At 43.8% G+C, this 27873-nt stretch overlaps 1 protein-coding gene and 1 non-coding gene across 9 annotated transcripts; one reads left to right on the top strand and one right to left on the bottom strand.

Annotated features, from left to right (window-relative positions):
- The first annotated feature begins 268 nt into the window (after nucleotides 1-268).
- adam15 (ADAM metallopeptidase domain 15) lies at nucleotides 269-27121 on the top strand. 8 transcript variants are annotated; one of them, XM_047599068.1, is made up of 25 exons: nucleotides 269-896; nucleotides 2018-2139; nucleotides 6998-7074; nucleotides 7171-7249; nucleotides 7359-7435; nucleotides 9488-9782; nucleotides 9858-9923; nucleotides 11652-11723; nucleotides 11827-11996; nucleotides 12072-12156; nucleotides 12279-12427; nucleotides 12621-12798; nucleotides 12979-13071; nucleotides 13164-13359; nucleotides 13780-13888; nucleotides 13978-14164; nucleotides 14704-14781; nucleotides 16194-16305; nucleotides 16377-16530; nucleotides 18701-18809; nucleotides 21380-21448; nucleotides 22505-22633; nucleotides 23167-23232; nucleotides 23820-23998; nucleotides 25836-27121. In XM_047599068.1, the coding sequence occupies exons 1-25, from the start codon at nucleotides 743-745 to the stop codon at nucleotides 25900-25902; spliced, it is 3072 nt and encodes a 1023-aa protein (XP_047455024.1). In that variant the 5' UTR covers nucleotides 269-742; the 3' UTR covers nucleotides 25903-27121. The 8 variants fall into 8 exon arrangements, with proteins under 8 accessions (XP_047455024.1, XP_047455026.1, XP_047455028.1 ...); XM_047599070.1 differs by having other exon boundaries at nucleotides 270-896; nucleotides 22505-22573; XM_047599069.1 differs by having other exon boundaries at nucleotides 271-896; nucleotides 2042-2139.
- trnap-agg lies at nucleotides 19077-19148 on the bottom strand. Its single transcript has one exon. It is a non-coding gene; the product is annotated as a tRNA-Pro (tRNA).
- Nucleotides 27122-27873: the final 752 nt, after the last annotated feature.

A 27873-nucleotide genomic window follows, 5' to 3' on the forward strand; every position in this document is an offset into this window, starting at 1 on the left:
GGACGAGGTTTTCTTGTAGTGAGTCTTTAAATAAGTCTTTTGTTCTTTTATTGTCATTTTTATTTTATTATTTTTTATAATTTTTTTATTATGTAGTTTGTGACTTTTTGTAGATCGTATGTGACATTTCGTGACTTTTTGTGGTAGTTTCATGTCTCTGTCTGGTTGAGAAGTGACTTTTTGTCATGGTTTTGTTTTATTTTGTCATTTTCTATCAGTTTCTTCCTCGTGTCTGTTGTGTTTTCTCTGTTTATTCATAGTTTCTTCCGCTGTGACTTTTATTTTGAAGTGTGCTCCGGTCTCCTCCTCGATGTTTCCGGTTAACTTGACTTATCCCGATGACGTCTCCGGTAGGTCCCGGTATAAACACGGTGTCCTCCGGTAAGCAGCCGCTCTCAGGCCTCTCAGGACGGACGGACCGAACTCTCCGGGCTCCAGACGGACTCAGCTGACAGAAACGGACCGAACCTCCCTCCGGTTCTGACGGTGGAGAGGAGCTTTTACCGGAGATACTCAGATAACGGGTCGGACCGGAGAACCGGGCGAGGTGCCTGGAACATTATAAACGAATTAACGGACACTCCCCCGCCTGTGCTCCCGTGGAGAGGCGGGTTCGTGCGGGCTGTACCGGGGAGAGAAGCGCCATGGAGTTTCGGTGGAGCCTCCCCCGGTGCTCGGACCTCCCGGTGAGGTAACCGGGAGCAGCAGCGACCTGTTGCGTGTTGTCGGTGACGCAGAGAAGATGAGCGGAGTCCCCGGTCTGATGCTGCTGCTGGTCCTCAGCGGCCGTGCTGCGTTCACTGCCTGCATGTCCCTGAACGCAGCGCAGGGCGCATGGGTTCCGGCTCAGGACGCACACGGTTCCGACGGCCCGAACGCCCCGGTCACAGGTACCGGTAAGTCACCGACACACACCCAACAAACATGACAGAAAGTCTCTCAACAACCAGGAGGAGACAAAAAAAATCCTAAAAGGTGAAATAGGAACCACAAAAAGATACAAACTAACCGCCACATGAACAAAACCAGACCAGAGACACAATGTTACCACAACCAGTTACTTCACAACCACAAAGACACAAAACAACCACAAACTCAAAACTTTTATTTACAGGAGCTGGAAAACTTTAACAAAATAAATCACTAAACTAAATATGGACTCAATGTTTTTTTTTAAGGAGCACGTGATCAAACTGTTGTTGTGGATCAGTAACAACTTTTTAATACCTGATAAAAATACTTTAAGTTATTTATTGATAATTACACACATTTCTGTGTCTCTTTTATTGTCATCTTCTATCTTCATGTTTCTTATAATGTGCACAATGATCAGCTGATCAACGCCAGAGACTCAGATTATATTTGTCTGATGATGTCATGTTTTATCTTAAAGCTGTTGATGGTCTGATTGTTGCGCACATTAAAGAATCGATACAAATAATTTCTGTTCAGTTTTTAACTTTCAGTCCTTTGGCTGCAAACTTTTTTTTTTCTTTACTGTTTTTAATGTGTAAAACACAACGACAGGTAAACGTTGTTTCCTGGACGTTTCAGAAGCTCATTGTCGTGTATCCGGTCGCCGCCATCTTGGATGAGTCCATCTGAATCCCAACTAATTCAAATCTGATTATTTTTTCTTTCGTTTGAGGCTGTAAATATGTTTTTAACATGTACAGTTTGTTGTTTTTTGTGTCTTTATTGTAGTTTTTTGACTCTTTGTGGTTGTTTAATGAGGAAGAAAGTAACAATAAAACCTTTTACTTAGGTCTAATTATTGTTTTTACCAAACACGATGAAGTTGTTACTGTGACGTTTTGTCTTGTGCTCGTTAAAAGATCGATACGAATTATTTCTATTCAGTTTTTAATTTTCAGTCCCGTCACTGTAAAACAACAGATGAAGTTTGTTTTTATTTGCGTCGGAATTATTTTTCGTTAATTAATTGAGTTTGAATCGTGAATCAGAAACGAATCAGCTGATTGAACCGGCAGAAACCTCGGTTGTGTCTGGTTTTCAGTTCACTCCAGGTGTGTGTCCTCAGGTGTGGACGGAACTCGGCGGAGACGCCCCCTGTTGGAGAAAACCCGCCCCTTCATCCTGGTGGACGGACAGAGGCGAAGCCTCGCAGAAGCTTTACAGGTGAGAGGAACTGATTTTACTGGTTTCTTCTCTTCTACTCACGTTTACGTTCAGTTTCATCTTCAAGCAACTTATTGGATGAACTGAGGCAGAAATGAAGTTATTTCATGGACGTTTAGTCTCTGTTGAACCAGGTTAGTCCCTGATCTGTTTAACGGGGCCGAGATACCAGCAACATGTTCCAGGATTAAAGGAACAAAACATAATCACTAACAACACTTTGATCCAGAAACCTGGACCGTTTCCACCTGAGCTTCATGTTTGAGGTTTTACTGGACCAAACATCTGGAGACAAAACCTAAAAGTTTTCAGTCTCAATTCCTTTTCTTTGGAGCAAAATGTCCAACGAGTGGAGTCTGTGACCTCCTTCGTTTTCCAAGTTAAAAGATGAATAAGAAGGAATTTTACCCAGAATGTGTTAATAACTGAACACACACCAGTGACTGAGGCGAAGACCAGTTCACTTCAGTCAGGAGATCTCTGTGGTCTGTAATAAAAGACGTCTGATGTCTCGTCCCGGACGTCGTTTTCTCTCTGAGGGACAAAGACTGGAGACAGACTCAGGTGAGAGGAACCTGGTCTCACGTCGTTTGTTCTCTTGGTTCTCCGGAGGAACGTGACGCCTGCTCCTCAGAGTCATAGTGAAGAGGAAGGAAGTCGGAGCGTTGAGCCTTTTCACCACCAGCTTCCTGCATTAGACCTGACCACGAGACGGGAGGGGACGGGGGGGACGGGGGGACGGAGGGGACGGGGGGGACGGAGGGTGGAGGATGGACACTTCCGCTGCAGCTGACAGAAGCTCTGAGATCATTTCCTGCAGAAAAGCCACCACCAGCAGCAGGACTCCACCCAGACGGGAGGAAACAGGACGTTCAGGAGGAGAAAGTAGAAAAGCTGAAGGTCCACCCAAAAAAAACATGAAAACTCTGAGTGGAGCTGAAACGTCCATCGTTCAGTTACTGGTCGACTGGACATCGAGATGATTCTAATGTCTGGACAAAAATAAACCGTGAATATAACAGAGAAGGAAAAACAGCAAAGTGTGATTTCAAGATCCGTAAGAACATTTATAATCCATGAGTTCATCCAAACTAAAACATTCACCTTTAATATGAAGCGGAGCCGCGACTAAAACAAACTGAATAAGTAAAACTCAGCATCAGACGGGACAGGACGGAGTCAAAGCGCCGACCACTCTCCCCCCTATAAACTATATAAACCAATACTCTCTCTCCTGGTGGTTGTCAACGGCAACTGTCAATCATCATGATGTCACATCGCGTCAAGTCAGAAACACTCAAACATACGTCAGCTTTAAATTTACTACCTGAAAATACATGTGAATTTAGCTTTTAGCCCCAAACCCCGCCCACCAACATGGAAGGGGGCGGGGCTTATATGAGGGATACCGCATTCAACGGTGACGTCATGATGGGTGTGTCCACAGTATAAACAGTCAGTGGTTGATCAGAGTCTTTAGTCTTTGATTAATTTCAGTTTTTAGTCACATTCGTTCAGACTGAAAAAAACAGGATTAATCAGCAGCATTTATGTGGATGGAATCATTTTTTAAATGAATTAAACTTGCAGTTAATCAAGAGTCGCTAACGTGGTCGTTTTCTCTCAGACACATGAACCGAATGTTTTCTTTTACATCATCAGTCAGAATTAGACGTAGTGACCTTTATTACGACTCCACAGTCTGATCGAGACCAAACCCAAACCTCAGCTCGGACCCGTTCCTTCCTCCGTTTCTTCTTCTTCTTCTTCTTCTTCTTCTGTTGTGGTCTGAGCCTCGCCCAGAGTCACATGACATCATCTGGAGACGGGCCGAGAGACATGACCTCACCACAGAGAGAGAGAGAGAGAGAGAGAGAGTGTGTGACTGGATGTGGCTGCTTTGAAACTCTGACGTCTGTAACTTTACCCTCAAATATTATTTCACTTTAAATAATTATTAGTTAAATAACACAACTACCCCATAGACCTCACTGATGTGTAACACAGGCTAATTTACCTGAATGAACAACAGCAACAACCCAAAGAGCTTCACACGAAACAGAGAAATATAATAACACAGTTAGAAAGTTCTCCAGTGCTGCGCGTTATTAAAAACCTCCCGGAAGAGAAGACGAATAAAATACAGGTAGAAGAGCAGGTCTTCAGCTTTGTCTGCATTTCTGCATAAAAATGACTGAAAGTAGACAAAGAGAGAGACATAAAAACAGAAATGTTAAAGTAAAATGAGCCAGTGTCACAGACCAGGAAGCTGCAAACATAAGAAAACCTGCTTCAAACCTGGTAACAGCTGATCAGAGGAATCTGAGATGTTTCCTCTCATCATCACTTCTCCTGGATGAAGGTCAGGACTTTGACTTGTTCCTAAACATTCATCTGGTTCTTCTGGAGAACCACTGGTGTTCTTGGGCTCCTTGTCTTCCTCCATGACCCAGTTTCTCTTCACATTCAGCTCATGGACTCATGTCCTGACCTTTTCTTTCAGAGTTCACTGGTAGAATTCACCGGTGACATGTACAATATGTAAGAGAGCGAAACGTTTCAGTGTCTCTGTGTCTTTTTTTGTGAAACCGGCTTCAGTTTCGTTCAGGTTGTTAAATTAGATTCTTGTTTTTTAACTGATCTGAACTCGTCTGTGTTGGATCTTCCAGCAGCTCGTTTCTCTGCCTTATTGATCCAAACATGTTTCCAGCTGCCAGACCCCTCCCGTCCGCCCGCCCCCCCACCCTCCCGTCTCTGAACATGACTCAGCCCCCCCCCCCGCCCTCCATCCTGCTGCACCGTGATGTGACCCCACCACCACCGCAGCCCAGAGCCCAGCGAGGGTGGAGAAAACAAACACGCCTCAGAGGGGAATTCAGCTCGTTTTAAAGGATCCACCCACAATCAAACTGTGGAGTTCAGGGTCCACTGAGCTGCTTTCACGCTCTCACGTCTTTTCTTTTCCTTTCCTGTAAAATAAAGTGCTATAGAAACTAAAGGCCGTGGGCCTGAGAGCACGTGGCTTCACTTAGAGCTGAGACCTCGACTCCTTTACTCATATCTGGACGTTTTGTTTTTGGCTTTTGAATCGCAGGAATTCAGTCAGACCTTAGCCCCCTCTCCACCCCCCCGGTGTCGGCGGAGGCAGGAAAGCGTTTGGAAGTGGAGTGAATCAACCGTTTATCACACTCCTTCACTTCCTGCCGAGCCGAGAGGGGAAAGCCGGGAGGCGTTGGGGAGGAAAGCTCCTCTTCAAAGAGCAGCTCCATTAACAGGCAGGAAGACACTGATTGGATGACGGATGTGCTCGGCCACGCCCACTTCCTAAAGGAGCAGAATAAAAGTAAAAATGGCAGGAAAACAGACGGACTGAACGGCGGCCACACCTTCATCTCTGTGCGTTTCAGATAAAACCGACTGGTTTCTGTTTTCTCTCATTCTGACTCAACTGTTTCTGTTCTGATCTGATGTTTACGAACGTCTACGTTTAATCTGAACGTTTTCTCCATGAAAACATCATGGCTGATTAAAGGTGGAGGTCTCCATCTAATCAGCAGTAGTTTCATTAGTATTTACTTGATTTGTCTAGTTTGTCCGGTTGTATCCAGCTCTCTGCTCTGTTGTGTTGTGTTGTGTTGTTTAGCCTCGTAGGAGCCGGGTTTCAAGGTTTTCCAGATTCACTCTGTCTCAGTGTGTGATCGACCGATGATCTAATCATGCGATAATGTCCAGTTCTTTCAGAGTTATTATTAAAAGAAACTCTCCAGTTGAGGAAACGTCACTAAGTATCTGAGCATGCTCAGACAGAACGGAGCCAAGACTTTACATCGGTTTGGGAGAAGAATATTCTAGTTTCATTCAGTTTGGGCCTGATTATTCAGACTGAGGTGTTTATACTGAGCACTTTCTAAACCGATTCTAATCTGGATATTTGGCTCCATGTGAACCCAGCTACTGTTTCCTGAAGGTTGTGAAGCTCAGCGCGGCCTCTCCGGCCGCCGCCATCTTGGATGAGTCCAACTGGCTCCACCCACCTCCCAGATAATTCAGAAAGTGGCCAAATCTGATTATTTTGTGCATGTTAACAGTTAACCACCATAGAAGAAGATCCATAAAAACTCAGATCATATGACATTTCTATTTTCTTCTGTTGAGGATAAAAACCTTGTTCAGTGCAGAGACGTGTTTTCAGTGTTTTCAGTTTTTAGAAGAAGGAAAAAACCTGAATCCTTTGGAATTTGCATGTTTCTTTAATTTATTTTGTGTTTGTGGATAAAAGCTGAAGAAGCTGAATGTCTCCATGGAGCAGAGCTGGTGGTCGTAGATTTTATTATATTTCTCAGTAGTTGGACTTTTTATTTCATGTATTTTGCATGTAAACACCAGTGAGAGTTAAAGGGAACAGCGCCCTCTCTGGTTAGTTTGTCTCTGTGTTTTCATCCTGAGATATTCTTCTTTTCTGTCTCAGGTTCAAACTTTACATTCAAAGCGTTTGAGAAGTTGAACATTTTCTTTGGTTGAGTCATTAAGGGGTGATGGTGGCTCCTGAACCTGGACCAGAGGAGAACCACTGAACTAGTGGACGTTTGAGGAACTTCTTTCCTGCGTTAGCTTCAGTTTTCAGCCCTGGACGTTGTTGCTTCTTGCCTCAGATTAAAGCTGCAGGTGAAATGATGAGATTAGCTATAAATAAAGTGAAAGTTTCCACGTGTGGCTTTGATTTAATCAGTTATTTATTCTAAATGCTGCTGTGCCCTCGTTGTGGGTTTGTAAATCCGTCTCATTAGCGCCGCTGATCCGCGTCGTTTGGACGGCTCAGCTCGGTGAAATAAAGGACGTGTTGTTGCTTCGTTCTCAGGACGGTCATCCCGACCGGCTGCAGTCTGGGCTGGAGGTCGGAGGAAGACTCTTCCTGCTGGACCTGGAGAAGAACCAGTGAGTCTGATTCACTGTCTCACGGAAACGTTCCATGCAAACACTTTTTTAAACACAACAATTAAAAAATAACACCCGGGTTCTTTTTCTCTCCAGTGACCTTCTGCCCAAACCCCCCAACGTCTTCTACTACCTCCCCAACGGGACCGGAGTGTCCGTGACGGCCGACCCTGTGGTGAGTCAGTGAACGCATCACAGCCGCCGCTCCCAGCGCCTCCTTGTGCTGAACAGCTGTTACACATGCTGCTGTGTTTGTGGTTGTGTTTGTGTTTGTGTTTGTGCAGACTCACTGTTATTACCACGGCGGAGTCAGAGGGTTCCCCCAGTCCAGAGTGGCCCTGAGCACCTGCTCCGGACTCCGGTCTGTAAACGCCCCCCCACACCATCACTTCACCTTATCAGCAGGATTTAGTCTTCACTGATTATTAGTCTCACTCTACTGAATCCAGTATCAGCTCTGTCCACTGTGTTCACACTGTTAAATGTGTCACTGTTAAAAGTCAAAAGGCAAAACATCAACTAATGAAGCTCAGAGATGATGCTTCTTTAACTTCACCGTCAGCTTAGAGGCTGAGATGGAGGCTGCATCACGTTCCTTCAGAACTTTCCTCCTCATTCACAGCCACAGGTTTGTAGCAGCATGTTAGCTTTGGAAGCTAATGCTAATGTTTATCATCAGATCAGATAATAGTCGTTTTTGGTTGTTGCCAAAACTCGAAGCCGCAGAGACAGAAAACCTCCCCAGGTTTAATCTCCCTACATGTTTCCCTCTGAGCGCCTCACACTAACACATCTCTGAGTTACTGCAGAATATGTTCGGACTAAACTAGAAATCCAATGAGCCAAGAATGCGCTGTTGTAACGGCTCCAGCATATCTCTAAACCTATAAACCTCCAGGCCTCTGGGTCCAAGGTTTAACCAAAGTGTTTCAGGTCTTTGTGCAGAAAAACGTGAGTGACGACATGAGCGGGTTAAAGTGATCCGTCTCTGCTGGAGGATTAGCCTCCCGGGTTATTCACATGAAGTTTGTTCCTTTCTTCAGGGTCAGAGGTTCGACCTCAACACACAAACGTCCGTGTGCTCAAATGATTTAATGGGATTGAACAACAGGAGGAGGAGGTTTGAAAACAATACAAAGGAAACTGTTGGAGAGAAAAAGTCTTAATGGAGGCGATAAATACATGTTTTAGGATTAAAGATAAAAAGATTTATGGTATTAAAAAATGTATAAATCCATTAGAAAAAATACTTGAAACTAATACAGAGCTGCTTTAAAGGTTTACGTCCTTCAGGATTTTCTACATTTGTTCAGAACCCAATAAAACACATGGAATAGAAACATCAGACCTGTTTGAGAAATGACCTCAAACTACTTCATTTTCATGTCAGTTCAGTTTTTAATCAGCATTTAAAATATATTTAAAGAAACATTAAAACATTTAATAAGGTTTAATAGGAAAAATGAGCCACGTCAGCCGGACCACGTAGGGGACGATCTGGAGGTTCTTGGTTCGTCTGAAGTCACCGATTAAAGTCATTTACGTGGAACGGCGCCATCATTTTAAATTTATGTTACGCTTTTAGAACTCGTCCATCTCCTAGTTCTTGAGTTATGAATTTAAAAAAGTAGAATTTATGGAAACAAAGCTTTAAAGCCGTAGACTGTATATAAACATGGACCCCATCGTCTCCACTATTTTCCCGTGGATATGGGCGGCGCCATTTTATGAGTTTGGAGCCAGAGTCTGATCAGTATAGTTGGAGGGCGGAGCCATGATAGCGATGCTCCGCCCACTCTTCCTGCAGACTCACTGGTGTTTTCCTTTAATGAATCCTACGCTCTGTTCCACCTCCACCAGCTACAAGGACACGTTGGATTATACACTGAACTTATTTTTAAAAACAGTTTTTAAAACTCTCACTTCTTTACGGAGCGGTTGGCATGGCAACTGGTGGTCACAAACTAAAACTAAACCAAAACATTGACACTTGAACATTCATCAACGTTACATTAACTACATGAGATGACAGATAAATGAAATAAATAAATAATTTGACGAGTATTTTAGTGTTTTAGTTTGGCCCAAGTCCCGCCCACTAACATGGAGGGGGTGGAGCTTATGACCTATACTGCAGCCTCCAGCCACCAGGGGGAGCTCTACACGCTTTGGCTTCACGTTAGAGGAGCTGTTCCATCTTTATACTATGAAGTATGACGTCCACATCTGGTCTAATGGAGCCAGAGTGGATCCACGCAGCCTGAAAATAAAAATGCTCGTCTTTACAAACTCACTGCTGAGACACAAATAAAATGAGCAGAATAATCAGTTCTGTATTTGCAGCTCTCATTTCCTCATTCCAGTTTTTACAACACAAACACACTCTTGAACCTGACGCTGTTTCCTCCTGCAGCGGCGTCATCGCCCTCAACTCCACCCTGAGCTTTGAGCTGCAGCCGCAGGAGGACGACCACCACCACCCCCACCACCAGCAGCAGGGGGAGGACGGAGGAGGAGGGGGAGGAGGAGGAGGAGGAGGAGGTTGGGGGAGTGCAGGAGATGGTAGTGGAGGAAGTGGAGGCGGCGACGAAGAGGAAGGAGTCCACCTGCTGTTCTCCACCAGGCCTCTGGAGGGCGATAGCGCCGGAGGCTGCGGCGTGTCTCACACCGCCGTCCCCCCCATCCATAGCTCCGCCCACACACACAGGGTGAGACACTGTCCAGCACCAGCGTGCACGTTGTTGTCCGGTTTGACCTCTGACCTCCGTCTCTTGTGTCTGCAGATGAAGAGAGACATCCTGTCTGAGACCAAATACATCGAGCTGGTGCTGGTGGCCGATCACCAGGAGGTCAGTGAGTCTGGAACCACACGACCCGTTTAAGACATAAAGAAAACTTCAAACTATACATCAGCTTTTAAATAGTGATGATAAAACTTCTAAATAATCTGAATATTGTCATCAAAAACAAACATGACAGCCTCTTTCCTATTGGTGGAAACATCCATCAGCCAATCAGGACATGATGTGTCAGTGGTTGCTAAGCAACAGTGAGGCTATATTCAGGCTATGGAGACAGGAGACAGTTTAGAGACATTGAGACATTATTACTGGTTGGACACCTGATAGTTGTGCACATGGTCCTAAATAGTTTTAATGGAAATAGTTGTAAATAACTAAATGTGTTGATCAGCTTTAGAAATGTCCAGGTTAGATTTACATTCTAAGTTCTAGAAATGTTTGGTTCAACATGTTTGTGTTTTTCTAACTTGTTCCTCCTGGATCTGATGGTTCTAGTCTGGTTTTAGCTCCAACGTGTTCACACAGTTTGTCAGGATGAAACAATAACTGTAAAGTATGAAAAGAATGAAACCAAACCAGGAACCAGGTGAAGTACAGTCAGACTCTGGACTCAGAGGGTTAAAGAAATAAAGACGAGCTTCCTCCCTGCTAACAGCCTACATTACCCATAATGCATCGATTCTGCAGACTAGTATATTTAGGTGCTAATGCAGTTCAGATTCTGAATTAAGGAGCCTGCTGCAAATTCACTGTTCACCTGCAGTGACACGTTTAGACACAAGATGGCAGCAGATCATCATAAAGACAAAGTTTCTACATTTCTTCCTAAAAAATGAGTCAAAACATCAACAGATTTTCACACGAATGCGTACCTGTTTATTCATACAAAATTAGCCAATATTACATATCAGTGAGGTTATTATTAGTAGTAGTAGTAGAACTTGTAACTCACCGGTGTCAAACATACAGCTGAAAAATGTAATCTGGGCCGTAGCATGGATTTACAAAGTGCGGAAATTACATAGAAGACTGAACACGTCAGTCAAGTTTCTGATGTTTTTTACCCACAGAGTTTCCCACTGAAACCTCAAACTTCCCTCAAGTCCCTCAGAACTAAAGTCTTCCCTTTTTTTTTTTAACATGTTTGGGCTGTTACTGCTTATTTTGCTGTTATCTTACTAGGTCTGGGTCTGGTTCAGGTTTTATCTGATACCGGAGTCAAACTGGTTCTTAAAGAATGAAAACAAACAAACTTTGTCCAAAAACGGAGCCTTTTTATTTTTAAGGCGTTTTGTGACGTGTTAGTTGAACAGAACATTAATTTAAATAATATAAATAGAGCTAAGACTGAGAAATAACTGAGCCAATATAAAATAAATAATGAACCAGTTTCATGGGGTCTGTCAGGCATCACAGATGCTACATCTCTGCTCTTCTAATAAAATGCTAATGCTAATGCTATGTGTGGTCAGATGTTGAATCTAATTCCAGGTGTTTCCTCCTTGTTGCATCTTTAGAGGTGAAGTCCAGACAAACTTTAGACAAACGTTTGGTCTCAGACATGTTGAAGCTTCACTTCCATCCATGCAGCGATAGAGCTAAGGATGCTAAGCTAATTAAACACTCACTGGCACCAAATGAAGCCCCCAGATCAGTCTGGTTACTACCGTTAGCATCAGCAGCGTTAGCATTATGCTAGCCAGTATCAGGACCTGAATGTGGCCCCAGAACTAAAATGAGTTTGATGTAACTGAAAGTCATATCTGCTCCTCACAGTTTCTGAATTACCAGAAGCACAATAAGACGATCATCTACCGGATGCTGGACGTGGCCAACCAGGTGGACTGGGTGAGTCCCCCGTCCCCTCCGTCCTCCTGTCACCGTCTTCTTCTTCTTCTTCTTCCTCTGTAAATCTGATGCTACAGCTGAACCTGACGTCCTCCTGTTTCAGTTCTACCGTCCTCTGAACGTGCGGGTGGCCCTGACCGGTCTGGAGATCTGGAGCGACAGCGACAAGATCCCGGTGGAGAAGAGTCCGACCGACACCCTCAACAACTTCCTGGAGTGGAGAACCAGAGACCTGTTGCCACGGCTACGCCACGACAACGCCCAGCTCATCATGTACAAACACTAACTGAGATAGAAGTGTCCCATCCAGACGGATCCAGATGGTCATGGACTGTTGGTGTCTTACAGGGGCGGGTCTTTTGACGGCACCACGGTGGGGATGGCGTCTCAGTCCTCCATGTGCTCCAGAGACCGGTCGGGTGGAGTCAACGTGGTGAGTCTTTGAACCGGATCAGGTTCAACATGTGTCCTCCTTCAGACTAGTCCTAGCTGTCCTCCTTCAGACCCAGTCCTAGGTGTCTTTGTCAGTCGCTGGTGTCCTCTTCCTCGTCTCAGGACCACCTGGTCAGCGTTCTGGGCGTGGCCTCCACCGTCGCCCATGAGCTGGGTCATAACCTCGGGATGAGCCACGACACCGCCGACCGTCGCTGCACCTGCCAGAACGAACCTCGTCTCGGAGGATGCATCATGGAGCCGTCCACCGGGTCAGTACCACCGGGTCCACGGTAAAGGAGGGACAACCTCCCCTGGTCTCAACATCGGTGCAACTTCCTGGTTCGGCCACTGTGTAACAGACCCCATGTCCTGAATGTCTAGAGTCTTAGAAGACGACCAAAATGTCTTTTTATACTCGTCTCTTCAGATATTTGACCCCTGACCTCTGACCTCTGACCCCAGGTTCATGCCGGGGCAGCAGTTCAGTAGCTGCAGCGCTTTAGATCTGTCCGTCAGTCTCCTGCACGGCGGCGGCATGTGTCTATTCAACGTCCCTCAACCCGACCGTCTCCTGGGAGGACCTCGCTGTGGAAACCTGTACGTGGAGAAAGGGGAGGAGTGTGACTGCGGCCTCCTGGAGGTACTCACCTGGACACCTGGACACCTGGACACCTGGAGGGGTGCCAAACATTCAGTCCAGTTTGAAGTTCCTTCATTTATTTGTGAATTTTCAGATTGGACTGAATGTGACCCCTGAACTAAAGTGACTTGTTTGAATGATGTCACATGTTGACTGTGATGCTGCTCTCTGATTGGTCAGGAGTGTAAGGACCCCTGCTGTAACGCCTCCACCTGTCAGCTGGTTCCTGGCGCTCAGTGCTCCTCTGACGGTATCTGTTGTCGGGACTGTAAGGTGAGGCCGAGCCCCCCAGGACTTATAAGATCCAGGACCCTCGTAACTCCTTAAATCTAACCCCCCAACCCTGTTCTTCCCTCTTACTTCAGCTTCAGGCGGCGGGTTCGATTTGCCGTGAGCCGCTCGGGGAGTGCGACCTACCTGAGTTCTGCACGGGCTCCTCCCCCTTCTGCCCCCCCAACATTTTCCTGCAGAATGGCGAGCCCTGCGAAGAGGGCACCTCCTACTGTTACGGAGGCGTCTGTGCCAGCATGAACACCCAGTGCCAGATGCTGTGGGGTCCAAGTAAGGAAACACCGGGGTACTGGTTCTTCTGGGTTATTAATAATAATGAGCTCAGTGGAAGAACGTGATGATGTCCAGGAGAAATAAAATGTCCAAAGGTTGAATTGTGTGAACGTTGCCTCCTGTAGTGAATCAGTAGCATTTTGGAGCCAGATTCACTTTAAGAGGTAAAAACCCAACGTGGAGGAACTTTGAGTTCTTTGGTTTGATCCTAATGTCCAGATGGAGAGTGGACCTGGTTCTGTTTCACTAGAACCTTTGGAGAACATGTGAGCTCTGTGGTGTTTCTAGAGACTCTGGGTCCAGGTCTGGTCCAGGTCTGGTCCAGGTCTAGCCTCAGCTTATTTGGTCTTTTTAAACCTTTCTAACCTCCAACCATTGTAGGGGTGTAACAGGTTACTTCTTTGTCTTTGTCTCCAGACGCCACCAGCGCTCCACCCGTTTGTTTCTTATCCGTCAACAAACAAGGAAACAAATATGGAAACTGTGGTCAGCTGACCAACGGCTCCTACGTCCCCTGTGGAAACGCGTGAGTTCCTCACAGATCCCATGATCCCCTCTGTTCCTCGTGTCCGACCAGGCCTGGTGTTCACCTCCCGTGTGTTCTTGTTGTTGCAGTGATGTTTACTGTGGTAGGATCCAGTGTCAGGGCGGGGGGGAGCGCCCCCTGCTGGGCACCAACGCAGAGATCTTCACCACCACTGTGGGCTCCGACCTGGTCTGCAGAGGGACCTTCTTCCACCTGGGCGACGACGTGTCCGACCCCGCCACCGTGGCCCAAGGCACCGCCTGTGGCCCTGGCAAGGTCAGACAGCGCCCCCCTCAGGCCTGGAGGACACCAGGGTTCAACCCTTTATAGGACACTCATTGAAAGAATTGGGAATTCTAGATTTCAACTCTAGAGTTTTATGACGTCACAAGATCTTTCAACATGAATGAGTGTCTCATATCTGGTTCCTGGTCTCATATCTGGTTCCTGGTCTCATATCTGGTTCCTGGTCCTTAAACTAATGTAAACATGTATTTGTCACATTAGAACATCAGAGCTGATTCTGACACTTGTCAACATCATCACATTAGAAACATTAGGACACTTGTTCTTCTTCATGGTTCCTGATAAACCAGATCAGAGGGGGACCTTGTAGACCACATTAGACCCTGATTAGACCTCACAATGTTTCCTGGATCTTCTCTGATTGGCTCAATGAAAACCACATGACAATAAACCTAACAATGACACTAAGTTACCACATATGGTTCCTGGACCATGGAGGGTTGATCGGGAACCTCGCAGACAGTAAGCGCTGCTGTATAATTTACTTTTCTTTGTAAATGTTTTTGAAGGCTTGTCTGAACCAGAAGTGTCAGGACGTGTCGGTGTTCGAGGTCGACGAATGTCGCAGCAAATGCAACGGCCACGGGGTGAGTGGAGGAACGTCACAGCTTGAACCCTGCTCAGAATCTATAGACCACAGGTGTCAAACCTATCGCCCATGGGCAGAATAAAAAGCTGAAGTGAAACCAGAACGTATGAGTTCTGTTAGAGAAGTAAAGAAACCACATTTAAAGTTTCACTAACCAACAGGACGTCTCCTCACATGAGACACAAGGGTTTCTATTTCCCACCAGCCTTAAAGAGTCAACTGGACCTGTAGAGTTTAGAGAAGACGTTTCATCTGAGGAGCTTCTTTACTTCTGAGGGACAACTTCTCTAATGTATTGAACGTAAAGGTTGTGCAGTCTGAGACAGTAGAACAGATAATCACAGGATGAAATCATAGAAAAACCCTAAACTATGCCAGAGAGGGAACTGTTCCCTTTAACCTTCAATCAGCTGCATTTACATTCAAACCAGAACTCCTGATTTCAGTCACTTTCAGTAACTTCAGCTTTTTTTTTTTAACAGACTCAACAGAGCTTTAAGGAACAAACGGGGAAGTAGTTTCACAAAGACTCTGAATCTGTATCTTTATCTGAGGACCCACTCATTCAATATAAAACTATTCAGTCTCAGTCAGACATGACAACACAACATTTAACACACTCTTTGTGTGATAACATGCAAAATACATGAAATAAAAAAGTCCAACTACTGATAAATATATATAAAAAAATAGTAATAAAAATAAAATTCTGTATCTGTAGCTGAGAGTCAACACCTCACTTCACAAAACACGCCAATGTTTTATCTTTTTCTCAACAGAAGAAAATCCGCAACGAATCTGAGTTTATTTATTTTAAACTCTGACGTATATTCAGGTAGCGACTTAATTTACTGTAGAACCGAGATAATACAACAACAGAACAAACAGAGACACAATCACACAAAATATGTGAAAATGTTAAACAAATGAATAAGACCATTACAATAAATGATTGTTTAACTATGAAGAACGACTATAAAATGAAACCTTTCATCTTAATTGTGACCCTGTTCTCTCCTCTTCGGTCTCCTCATCATAAATGTCTCGTATTCTGTCTTGTGGTTTAATCTGAGGAGTTTCACAGTAGTTTCAGTAGTTTAGTTTCTTTCCTCTGTTACTACATCACCTCCAATGACTGAAGTATCTAAAGTATCGGTATTTTGATTTGAGAATCGACTTTAGAGCATAAAGACCTGGTATCAGGAGTATCGATATCATGGTATCGATCTCCACGTCACTGAGTCCAGTTTTCTTTTTAAAAGTTGTTTGTGTCATTGAGCTTCAGACTCTGAACCGTTCCCTCCTTTAGATGAGAACCTCCTGTGATTCTGATTGTTTTACTGTAATGTTAATAGTTTTTCTTGTTATGGATGTAGTTTGTTTCTTCATAAATGCTCTTCTGGCCTCCAGGTGTGTAACAGTAATAAGAACTGCCACTGTGACGTGGGCTGGGCTCCACCTGACTGCAGGTACTCGGGTCACGGAGGCAGCGTGGACAGTGGACCGGCCAGAGCAGCTCGAGGTGCCTCATCCTGAAACATCTCCTCCATCACCTCCGGGGCTCCAGCTGACTCCTCTGCTCCTGCCTTTCAGAGTCGGATCCGGTCCAAGTCGCCCTCCTCGTCATCTTCCTCTTCATCCTGCCCGTGGTCCTCCTCTTCCTCGCCTTCCGCTTCCCTCGTTTCCGTCGGAGCATCCTCTGCCTCGGACCAAACAGCCCGTTTCACAAAAGTCGACAGCACAACCGGTGAGAATGAAGGATTCACCTGAAATCCAAAAGGATTACTATGACCCTTTGGATTACAGGTGACTGAGAACCTTCACAGACAAGGATTCACCTGGAAATCAAACCAAGTCATAGTTAGTTAAATATTATTATTATAGAACTGTCAAAAGGTTAAGATATTTAATCAGATTAATCTCAGATTGCTGTGGATTAATATGAATTAATCGCGATAAAAACCTCATTCATTTTTAATCTCTATTAACAAACTCCAGAAGGAAGGGATGAAGGAATATATCTGCACTTAACCTGTTGATCAGGGGCGTCACTAGGCTTTAAGGACAAAGGAGGCTTAGCCCCCAGGAGACGCACAGGATGTGAGCGAATGTAGCGTGTGGGCACACGTGTCCACATGAATGTGTCTATACAATATTTGTTTAATGTTTAAATTAGGACTAAAAGATTAAAGCATCTCATCGTGATTAATTGCATTATTTCCAGTTTGCACAAATTAATCAGCATCTTATTTTAGTGAAGCTTTAAAGGTTTTTATTCCTTCTATCGACGTGGGAGTGGACAAACTTGCTGCTTTATGCAAATGTCTGTTATGATAAATAATGTCCAGAATACTGTAGTCCAGCCAGCTGGTATGAGCTCCAGCAACCCCCCCCGACCGTAGTGAGGATTAAGTGGTGTGGCGTCTCTTTTGCTGCTCTTTCTCTACAGGATGTATCACTAAAATCACCCTCTTCACAGCGTCTACATCCACCTCCGTCCTGGCGAACACCGTCAAGATGTCTGCGCAGCCTCCGTTTGAAATCACTTAAAATTATTCACTACAGCTGCACTTCATGGTCTGCTTTCTTTCCACAGCGCTCGCTTCTTAATTTAATACGTAAACTATAATCAGACAGAGGTCATATGTGCTGGAGGTAAGATAAGATAAGACTTTATTTATCCTCGTGGGGAAATTAGGGTGTAGCAAAAAACACAAAAATAGCTAAAATAGCTCAAGTAGCTAACCAAAAGTTAAAAAAAGAAGAAGTTTAATTTGAGGTTTGAGGTGGTCAGTAGGTTAAATATAAATAATGACATTCATGAATATCATGACTTAACAAACTAACTCCAGTATTAGTGTCTTTTAAACCATTTATGAGCCGTTTAAATTAATAAACACAAAATTTTAGGGTGCAGACGACAAACGTCTCTGATTCTGATTCGCTCTGATTCCGATGTGTCTCTCTTACCCATAATGCAGTGTGACAGACTGTGAGATGTGGGGTTTGGAGTTTGACCATGCCCACGTCTCCAGGTACTGGTCCAGCTCTGTAGTCCGCCCCTCGTTTAGACTCTTCACATCAAAAACACTTAAAGCTGCACCGGTCCAGATTTCTAACCAACATTTTCTGAGTCCACAGAATAAAATGGTCTGGGACAAAGAGGATTCTGGGTAATGAAGTCCTCCAGGGCAACCCAGAGTTTTGTTGTGCAGCTTTAAGTCGTAGTTGTAAATGGATCTAGATCAGACCTCATTAACACCTGATCTACCTCTTTGTGTTCACACCTGGTCTTAATTAAAACGTGTCTCTACATGTGTCCCCGGACAGAACCGGGGATCTGATCTCAGAACCATGAACAGCTGTTTGTTGACTTGATCCAGATTTTGGATCTAGCTGGAAAGTTTCTACATGTGGTCTGAGATCGGATCAAACCCGATGTTTCCTGATGTCCCTGTTGTTGTGGTGTTAGACTCACTGTATTATTACAAACTCAGCTAAAACTCAGTAGTATTAGCTGGGAGGCTAGGAAGAGCTACTGTTAGCTAGGAGGCTAGGAAGAGCTACTGTTAGCTAGGAGGCTAGGAAGAGCTACTGTTAGCTGGGAGGCTAGGAAGAGCTACTGTTAGCTAGGAGGCTAGAAAGAGCTACTGTTAGATGGCAGGCTAGGAAGAGCTAATGTTTCTTGGGAGGCTAGGAAGAGGAACTATCAACTGGGAGACTAGGAAGAGCTAATATTAGCTGGGAAGCTAGGTAGGGCTACTATTAGCTCTGAGGCTAGGAAGAGGGAATATCAGCTGGGAGACTAGAAAGGGCTACTATTAACTTGGAGGCCATGAGAAGCTGCTGTTAGCATGGAAGCTAGGAGGAGCTACCGTTGTGCTCCTTCCACTTAACAAAACGTTTTTCGCCTCCAGGACGCCGGTGACAGAGCGAGTCGACGGGAGGAACGGGGAGCAGGTCCGGCCTCTCAGATACCACCTGAACCCACAGGCGGACGTCCAGCAAGCCCCTCCCCACAAAGAGGTAACCATAGCAACACCAAAGACACTGACAACCGCCCTTGACCACTAGGAGTCCCAGTCCCTGGTAACCCCTCAAAAATACTGCCAGGGTTTGGATGGAGACAATATCTGCCGGCTAGTGTTTGCAGAAACCAGCTAACTGTCCGTTATGAAGCTAGGAACAGCTACTGTTAGCTGGGAGGCTAGGAGGTGCTATTAGCTAGGAGCCTAGCAAGCTGTCAGGAGTTAAAACAATTGATCAACCTCTTCATATATGACATCACTCGAAGGGCTCGTCCGGGATTTGAACCCGGGACCTCTCGCACCCTAAGCGAGAATCATACCCCTAGACCAACGAGCCAGCGCTCCTTCAAAATAAAACCACCAGACACGGACCAGAGCTCAAAACCCTGAACCAGACCTACCCTTTAATAAATACTAACACTCTTTTCTCCCATATATTAGAACCAAACATAGCCACATATGAGTTAATGTTCAGGGAATTAACAGGAAATCAGCTGAAGACTCTTGAGTGAATTCATTATTTTTCTTAAACAATAAATCAGGATTCAGAATCAGATTCAGAAAACTTTATTTGTCCCTGTGGGCAATTAAGGGCACACAGAGCAGGCAGCAATAGAAAGGTAGAAAAATAAGCAACATAGAATCAACAAGTCAGAATAAATGTGTATGAATGAATGAGGTGATGGTGATGATTCGTACGATGACTGAACAGTTTATATTTGTACGATATTTGTATCTGGGTGCAACATTATCAATGAGGCGTTCAAATATTCGTTGAGGACGAAGGTTTGAGGCTGAGGGTGATGAGCCGTGAAATGACTTCCCCATTAACATGAAACGTGTAACATCAGTGAGGGAATGCTTAGATAACACGATTCATTTAACCTCTTTACTCATAGAGAGAGGTCTCACTCTGATATATGAGGTCTCACTCTGATATATGAGGCCTGGTCTCACTCTGATATATGAGGTCTCACTCTAATATATGAGGTCTCACTCTGATATATGAGGCTTCACTCTGATATATGAGGCCTGGTCTCACTCTGATATATGAGGTCTCACTCTGATATATGAGGCTTCACTCTGATATATGAGGCCTGGTCTCACTCTGATATATGAGGTCTCACTCTAATATATGAGGTCTCACTCTGATATATGAGGCTTCACTCTGATATATGAGGCCTGGTCTCACTCTGATATATGAGGTCTCACTCTGATATATGAGGCCTGGTCTCACTCTGATATATGAGGTCTCACTCTGATATATGAGGCCTGGTCTCACTCTGATATATGAGGTCTCACTCTGATATATGAGGTCTCACTCTAATATATGAGGTCTCACTCTGATATATGAGGTCTCACTCTGATATATGAGGCCTGGTCTCACTCTGATATATGAGGCCTCACTCTGATATATGAGGCCTGGTCTCACTCTGATATATGAGGCCTCACTGAACAGACAGAACCTCCTGAATCTCCTCCTCCTAAAAGGTGTAAAGGCCGTTCGTCGTTGTCGTGTCTCTGGACGTCATTGTTCAGCTGTTCCAGCTCCATCTACATTAAATAATGACAGAGAACGAGGAGCAGGTTCTAAACCAGTTAAAGGAACCATGTTCTGCTCCTGGATGTTCACATGAGTTTATAAAGTTAAAGACTGAAGGAGAAACATGTTCATCTCCATCATTTACCTCTGACTCCACCTCCTGTTCTCCTCCTGTTCTCCACATGTTCTCCTCCTGTTCTCCTCCTGTTCTCTACATGTTCTCTACATTTCTCCTCCTGTTCTCCTCCTGTTCTCTACATGTTCTCCTCCTGTTCTCCTCCTGTTCTCCACCTGTTCTCCACCTGTTCGCCTCCTGTTCGCTACATCTTCTCCTCCTGTTCTCCACCTGTTCTCCTCCTGTTCTCCTCCTGTTCTCCACCTGTTCTCCTCCTCTTCTCCTCCTGTTCTCCACCTGTTCTCCACCTGTTCTCCTCCTGTTCTCCACCTGTTCTCCTCCTCTTCTCCTCCTGTTCTCCACCTGTTCTCCACCTGTTCTCCACCTGTTCTCCTCCTGTTCTCCGCCGTTGGCTGAGCTGCGCTCACAAGAAGAATCTGGAACAGGAATTTGCATGTTGCTGAAAGAACGTGAAGAATGGAGCAGCTGTTCATCACTGAGTCCTTTATGACTCTTCACTTTCTGTTTTAAGTTTTTTTTTTTGAGCTCTGGTCTTAAACGTTTGATCAGCTGATGAATGAACATCCTCCTCTAGTTGATATCAGTGTATCTGATTTTATCTTGGTGTCATGTTCTAAATAATGTCCACATTTGCTCCGTTTGTTCCGTGTCGTCTTTGAAGGACGTGTAGAACAGAAATGACTTGATGTCTGAGTAAAGCAGCGTTTCCTGAGCGCAGACAGAACGAGGAGCAGGAGCTTCTCATAAAGATGAAGTGAAACTAGAGCTGGTTGTGATGGAGGAAGTTTCACGGCTCCACTCGTTTCTTTTCTCCTCTCGTTAACGTCGCCTTAACACGCTGACCTTCCATCTTTCCTCCTCGCCTGCTTCCTGTTTTCTCTCCTATCAGGTTCATGACAGACCTGCTCCGCCCACTAAGCCACTCCCCCCCGACCCCGCCTTAAAACCCCCGCCGCAGGTAAACCTCACCTGAGCTCACCTGAGCTCAGCTTCACGTCTGTCTGGGTCTCGTTTGTCGTAGCAAAAAGTAGTCGTGAAAACATGTGGTGTCAAAACATTAGGAACGGTTCATCACGTTGAGAAATCCAGAATAGTCCAGATTAGTCCAGGTCAGAGTCCAGATTAGAGTCCAGGTGTGAACCCTGATCTGGTCTCTAGAGTCCAGCAAACCAGTGAAGATCTACTGGATCAATCAGATCTTTGGGGGCGGGGCTGAAGAGCAGTGATGTGCAGATCGATACTGAAATACTGATACTTTTGATACTTCCGTTTTTGGAGGTGACGTAGTAACAGTGGAAAGAAACTAAACTCCTCAGATTAAACTCATTTATGATGGAGAGAACAGGGTCACAGTTAAGATGAAAGGTTTTATTTTATAGTAGTTCTACATAGTTAAACAATCATTTATTTTAATGGTCTTGTTATTTTAATGTTTGAAGCAGCGTCTTCACATATTTTGTGTCTCTGTTTGGTTTTTCTGTTGTTGTATTATTTCGGCTTTATAGTAAATGAGGCCACTACCTCAATACACTTCAGAGTTTAAAATAGGTTAATAAATTACTCTGACGTCTTGTTCAAGATTCAACATCATTTTATTGAAATGATTTTGTCCAAGGAGTCACAAATCTGAATGAGGCATAGATGTAAGAATAAAATAAAATAAGAATTACAGAAGTTACAAAAAGCTGTTCAGTCCAATTTACATAAAATATATAAGAAGATAAAAGAATCAGCTAAAGTGTCTCAGTGTAACTGAAACAGGTTCACCAGACACATTAGTGTGTGTTCAGAAAGGAAACTGGTATCGAACAGTCAGCTGATCAGTTTAAAAGTCTCTGGTTGGTTGGAGGAGGATCCAGATGTTTGACGATTTCCCAACTTGTTGAACTTTTCCTTCAGAGTAAAAGTTATTTCTCAGTTCAGATTCGTTTCAGACTCTGACTCAGTCTTCCTCTTCTTCTTCCTCTTCTTCTTCTTCTTCTTCTTCTTCTGACTTTTGTTTCGGCTGCTTCAGTTGGTTAAACAGCGACCAGCCCCCCCCACCAAGCCTCTGCCCCCTGACCCGTCCACCCCCCCCATCCAGGTACAGCCACCTGCTGGTCGGAGGAGTTTATATGTGTTTCTGAACCATAAAAATAAAAAGGTTGATATTCATTTATTTAGATGTGAGTCTGTGTTTCTGTAGGACGCACTAATAAAGCATGATTTTTATTTTTCATTTCTTAATTTTAAAGTTAAACTGCATGAGTCTTTATTTCAATATATTTTTCTTATCTATCACCTTTAATTTTCTAACACTTTTTATCATTGGTGTCAATTTAAACCTCCAAAAAATGATCAAAGCCGAAAACATTTCCCATGTTTTTGTCTCAGGTTCTTTATGTTTATTTAAATAAATAACCCTCACACACACACACACACACACACACACACACACACACACACACACATCATTTTATATGTGATAATGAAATAAAGTCTGTTAATCATTGAATGTGGTCAAATTGAGCCCAACGATAAATAACAGGAGGATTAAATGAGTTCATTCAACCTCCATAAAGTTAGTTTCAAGGTGTAAAATTGAAACTAAACGTGAGTAAAGATGGCGGCATGCTCTCCTCTTCCTCTTCCTCTTCCTCTTCCTCTCTCCTCCTTCCTCCGCACTAACCTCACCAGCCTCCGACGAGCCGCCCGGCTCCGCCCACCAAGCCACTCCCCCCTGATCCTGTCTCACCTGCACAGGTACGCTGCTCCTGCACGCCGCTAGCTGTTAGCATGTAGCATTGTAGCATGTAACCTGGTGAGAAATCAGCGAGTGATTGTGAACATAACCACGAGGCGTTCAGGAACACAAATGAACATGGGGCGTTTGGTTTGACTCAGGTTTCCTGAATCAAAAGGTTCCTCAGTGATTAACAGGTAACGAATGAAACGTGTTAATCAGGAAATAATCATTTAACAACTGTGACTGTTTTATTTGTGAGATTTTCTTAGTTTTTAGTGTTTGTCAAAGGGTTTGATGACTTTTTGGTATTTCAAGTTTGGTTTTAGACTCTAAAATATAATAAATAAAAAATAGATTTTCAGCTTAAAAAAGGAAAGTAAAGGAGTGAACGCAGGTTTAAAGCAGAAGTTTCTGTAGAAGAAGAAGAAGAGACCAGGTAAACCTGGACCAGTGTTTCCAGATGGAGACGACGTCCTGGACCAGAGAGACATTGAGACATTTGTTTTTGGTTTTAAAGTCAAACTTGAAACATTAAAAACACACAGACCGACTTCAGACTAAATAAAAAAAATGACAAGATTCATTTTTGACTTTGTCTTTTCAGGTTTCGCTTCCACTCAAACCTGTGGTGCCCGTGAAGCCCCGCCCTCTGGCCCCGCCCTCACACCCCCACCTCCCGCCTCACCCGGGCTACGCTGCAAAACCTCCACCTCACGGAGCCGTCGCACCGGCCTCCTCCTCCTCCACCTCCTCCTCCTCCACCTCCTCCTTCATCCCCAACAGGTACGACCGTGACGACAATTCACAAAAATAATAACTGACGCATGTTGTGTTTCAACTCCACCGAGAAAAGAGCAAAACCTAAATATCTCAATAAAAACCTACATCTGTAAAAGTCTACGTTTAAAAGTTAGCGACCAGCGTCTGAGTCTCTTCTCTGTGGCGCCGCCGTCAAACGACTCGGGACACGTTCAGTTTTCACACATACGACAAACAGGAAGTTGTAAGTTCAGTAAACTATTGCTGAAGAATCAGAGTGTGATTTCCTGCTGCTAATGTTGATGAACAGAAACCGCTGCTAAAAGCACCCACACTGACATGACACCTTTCACACACCACTGAAATAAATACAGGCGCCGTTTAACTGTCTAGCTTTTGTTTCATGTGACGCTCGTCCTCTCGTTACTGTTTGTTCCGCTGATTAATCTACACATTTGTTAACTGAGATTGGTAACACTTTCTATGAAGGTTGTGTTTATAATGCTGTTTTATAATGTTTTATAAGGTGTCTATAAAGCATTATAATGGTCATTATTACCATCTATACGTATTCACAAGTCATCATAACCAACTTCATGATGCATTATGACAACTGGTTACGAATGATTATAATAGATGCCAGACTCAGGACTTAGTTCATTGCACCTTTTAATTACTCATAGTAACTTATATCTGTCAATAATAGTGTCATATTCTTGTCACTTTACTTAGCGCTGACAAATAGCACTTATGATATTGCATGGCTGTTTATAACAGTGTGCTGTAGGGAGATGTATAGAATTATTATAACTTTATTACATATACTTATAACTACAGATATAAAGCACTATAGGCGAAGTCAAAAGTCATTATGCATCACTATACACATTTAGCAAAGTAGTTATGATGCATTATAAAACTAACAAGTGACTAGGCAGATATTGACATATTTATAATGCACTATTCAGATTAAAATTATAATCATTCATAACCAGTTGTCATAATGCATCATGAAGTTAGTTATAACGACTTGTGAATATGTATAGATGGTAATAATGACCATGATAATGCTTTATAGACACCTTATAAAACATTATGAGTGTATTCATAGGGCATTATAAATACAACCTTCATAGAAAGTGTTACCCAGAGATTAAATATATTGAACGTATCACTAATAGAACAGGATACGAAACACGAGGAAGCGCCTCCTCAGATCAGTTCCTCTTCAAAGTTTTTACGTTCTACTTCCATTTCTGAATAAAAATGACACAAAACATTGTGAAGTCACACAGAACTGAAACACACTGTTACATGTGGAGGAATCTGATGCTGCTGCTTCAGCTCTGAGATGTTGCTGGTTTCCTCTCAGCAGCTGATGTTTCCATTGGATTGAGGTCAGGACTTTGAACATCGCACAGACACTAGAGGTTATGTAAAATATTGACTTGATTATATTATCAATGTTTCTGTGGCATCAGAATTAAACTTACTATCCTCTGTGACAACTCAACACTGACGTGATTAAAACCCTAAAACTGTAGAATGAATGTTTGTGTGGAGTCATGACCGAGAGGCTGAATAATGTGGTTTTACTGGGAGTCAGTGGCACATTTTAGTTTTAAATCTGATGCTACACAAAGTCAGTATTTCAGAAAAACAACAACATTTATTGATTCCTCACTGGGATTTGAACCCATCAGGCTGTAATGAACCAGTCTCAGCAGGACACGTCCAGGATTTGAACCCAGAACGTTTCTCACTCTAATAAAGAATCATAGATCAGACCAACGCTCAGACTTTAATGTGAAGCTCGTTAATAATTAAGCCCCGCCCCCTCCCTCTCTCTCTCTCTCTCTAGGCGACCTCCTCTTCCTCCGAGTCGACCCATGGCGCCCCCCCAGGTCCAGTCCTCGCCTCCTCTCTGAAGATGATGAAGATGATGAAGACTCTGTTTCCATCGCTCAGGATTCAGACCTGTCACATTATCATAGCGCCCCCTGCTGTCAGGAGGTCCAGTGCCTTTAGGACGGGAATCAAACCTGTGATCAGAGACTTGGTCCAGATCGGATTTTATTTTCATTTTTATTTTCGTTGAAGAGCTGAGTCGTCTTTGATGAACTCATGAATCCTTTAAAAGACTTGTTTGAAGGTTGGAGATGAATCAGTGAAGCTACTCGTTCATTCTCTTTCCTCTGCAGGTTGAATGAATGAATGAATTTTTCCCAGAATTCTTTGCTGTCGCTCGTTTCCCTGAAAAAAAACTTTATTCTTTAAGAGTTTGACTTTTTGTCTCGTTGGGATTTTATTCTTGGTTCAAGTTGCTGTTAAATTCTTTTCATTTAAATATTTTTATAAGCCATAACATTATGACCACTGACAGTGTGTGGATCCATTAGACCGAGAGTTGAACATTTCACCCTCAGAGTTGATGTTATTGATGTTAGAAGAAGAAAGAACTTGATCCTGGTCTACAGTGATCCAATGAAGGAGGACCTCTGATGGAATCTCACAACTGGACCAGGGAGACCTGGAGGAAGATGATTCTGGTTCTGATGGATCTAACCTGGTGGTCACATGACCCCAGGGTGCATTCTGGGTAGGAGAGGATGAGACCTCTCCTTTGACTCGTAGCTCCACCTTCTCATGAAGACAGGATTCCCTGATGGACCCCCTGGAACCAGATCTGAGTCCAGTCCAGGACCAGCTAGTCTGATCCGTGGAGACTCTCAACCTGAAGCAGGACTTAAAGGATCAGATGCTGACGTCACAGAACACCTTCAGAGACCAGGACCAGGTGGTCATAATGTTATGGCTGATCAGTGCTCCAACATCTGTGACCAAGAAACCGCTGGAAACCCGAGACCTCGTCCTGATCTTCACCGGCTGCTTCGACGCCTTTAACCCGGATCAGGTTTATCTTTATTTTATTTGCCTTGAGATTTCTATGAGGAACGAACGGTTTCTAACGCCAAAGAGAAGCTGGACCAGAACCACGTGGAGCTAAAAGACTGGAGCTGTGAGACTGTTTGAGAAGCTTCACGCTTTGTGGATTAAAAGAAACCATTTGTAGTTTTTATTTTGTCAAACGTAGACATTAAACTGTTCACACACGTTTCTAATAAAAGTCTCAGAAATGAAAAGTGGTTCTGAATGAAGCTCTGTCTCTGACTTCCAGCTGGTCAAAGGTCAAACAGGCCACGCCCCCTTAATCCTGCAGCACTTTAATGTTAATGTTTGATCTGAACAGACGAGTCCTAAAAACATTTTTACAACAGTTTTAGAAGCAGAAACATGTAACAGGAGATAAGATGAGATGAGATCTGCAGCGGAGACATAGAAAGTGGTTTATAAATGTAAATGTTTCTATTTCTTCACACATCTGTTGTCAGGGAGACGCAGACAGGGTAAAAACAGCACGTATACGTAAAGGAAATGTACGTATATGTACATGTAGTTAGGATTGGAAACAAAATCTGTATATAAATATGTATATATTATATATACACACATGCACATTAAGTGTGATATTGTACGTATGTAGTTGTTGGGTTTACTGGGAGCAGACCTGTTGATTTAATGTGGAGATTTATCTGGTGGAGCCTCTAGTGGACGTTAGAGGAACTGTAGTTTTTGCGTTGCGTCTTCCAGTCCCCCACCTGCCCCAATTAAATTAGTAGCTGCTGTATCATATTTGATTTTACTGTAACATAAAGTATGAAGTGATTAGATGTTGATTCAGTAATTCATATTAAAATATCAGCAGCAACATATTTTATATTCTTAGCATAACTTTTTGTGAACTAGATGAAAGTCCCATGAAGGCAGCCATTTTGGAAAGGGCTGCCAAAATTTATTGACTGTAGCTCCTGGATAAATCCACTAGGGGGCAGGCTTTT

Source organism: Mugil cephalus, chromosome 11, assembly GCF_022458985.1.
Source record: "Mugil cephalus isolate CIBA_MC_2020 chromosome 11, CIBA_Mcephalus_1.1, whole genome shotgun sequence".
Lineage (NCBI taxonomy): Eukaryota > Metazoa > Chordata > Actinopteri > Mugiliformes > Mugilidae > Mugil > Mugil cephalus.

Excerpts from the sequence above, each read along its gene's own strand:
- adam15 (XM_047599068.1), top strand. The coding sequence starts at position 743 with ATGAGCGGAGTCCCCGGTCTGATGCTGCTGCTGGTCCTCAGCGGCCGT. Across the intron at positions 14,165-14,703 it reads CCGCCTGTGGCCCTGGCAAG|GCTTGTCTGAACCAGAAGTG; the intron begins GTCAGACAGCGC and ends ATGTTTTTGAAG. Across the intron at positions 18,810-21,379 it reads AAGCCCCTCCCCACAAAGAG|GTTCATGACAGACCTGCTCC; the intron begins GTAACCATAGCA and ends CTCTCCTATCAG.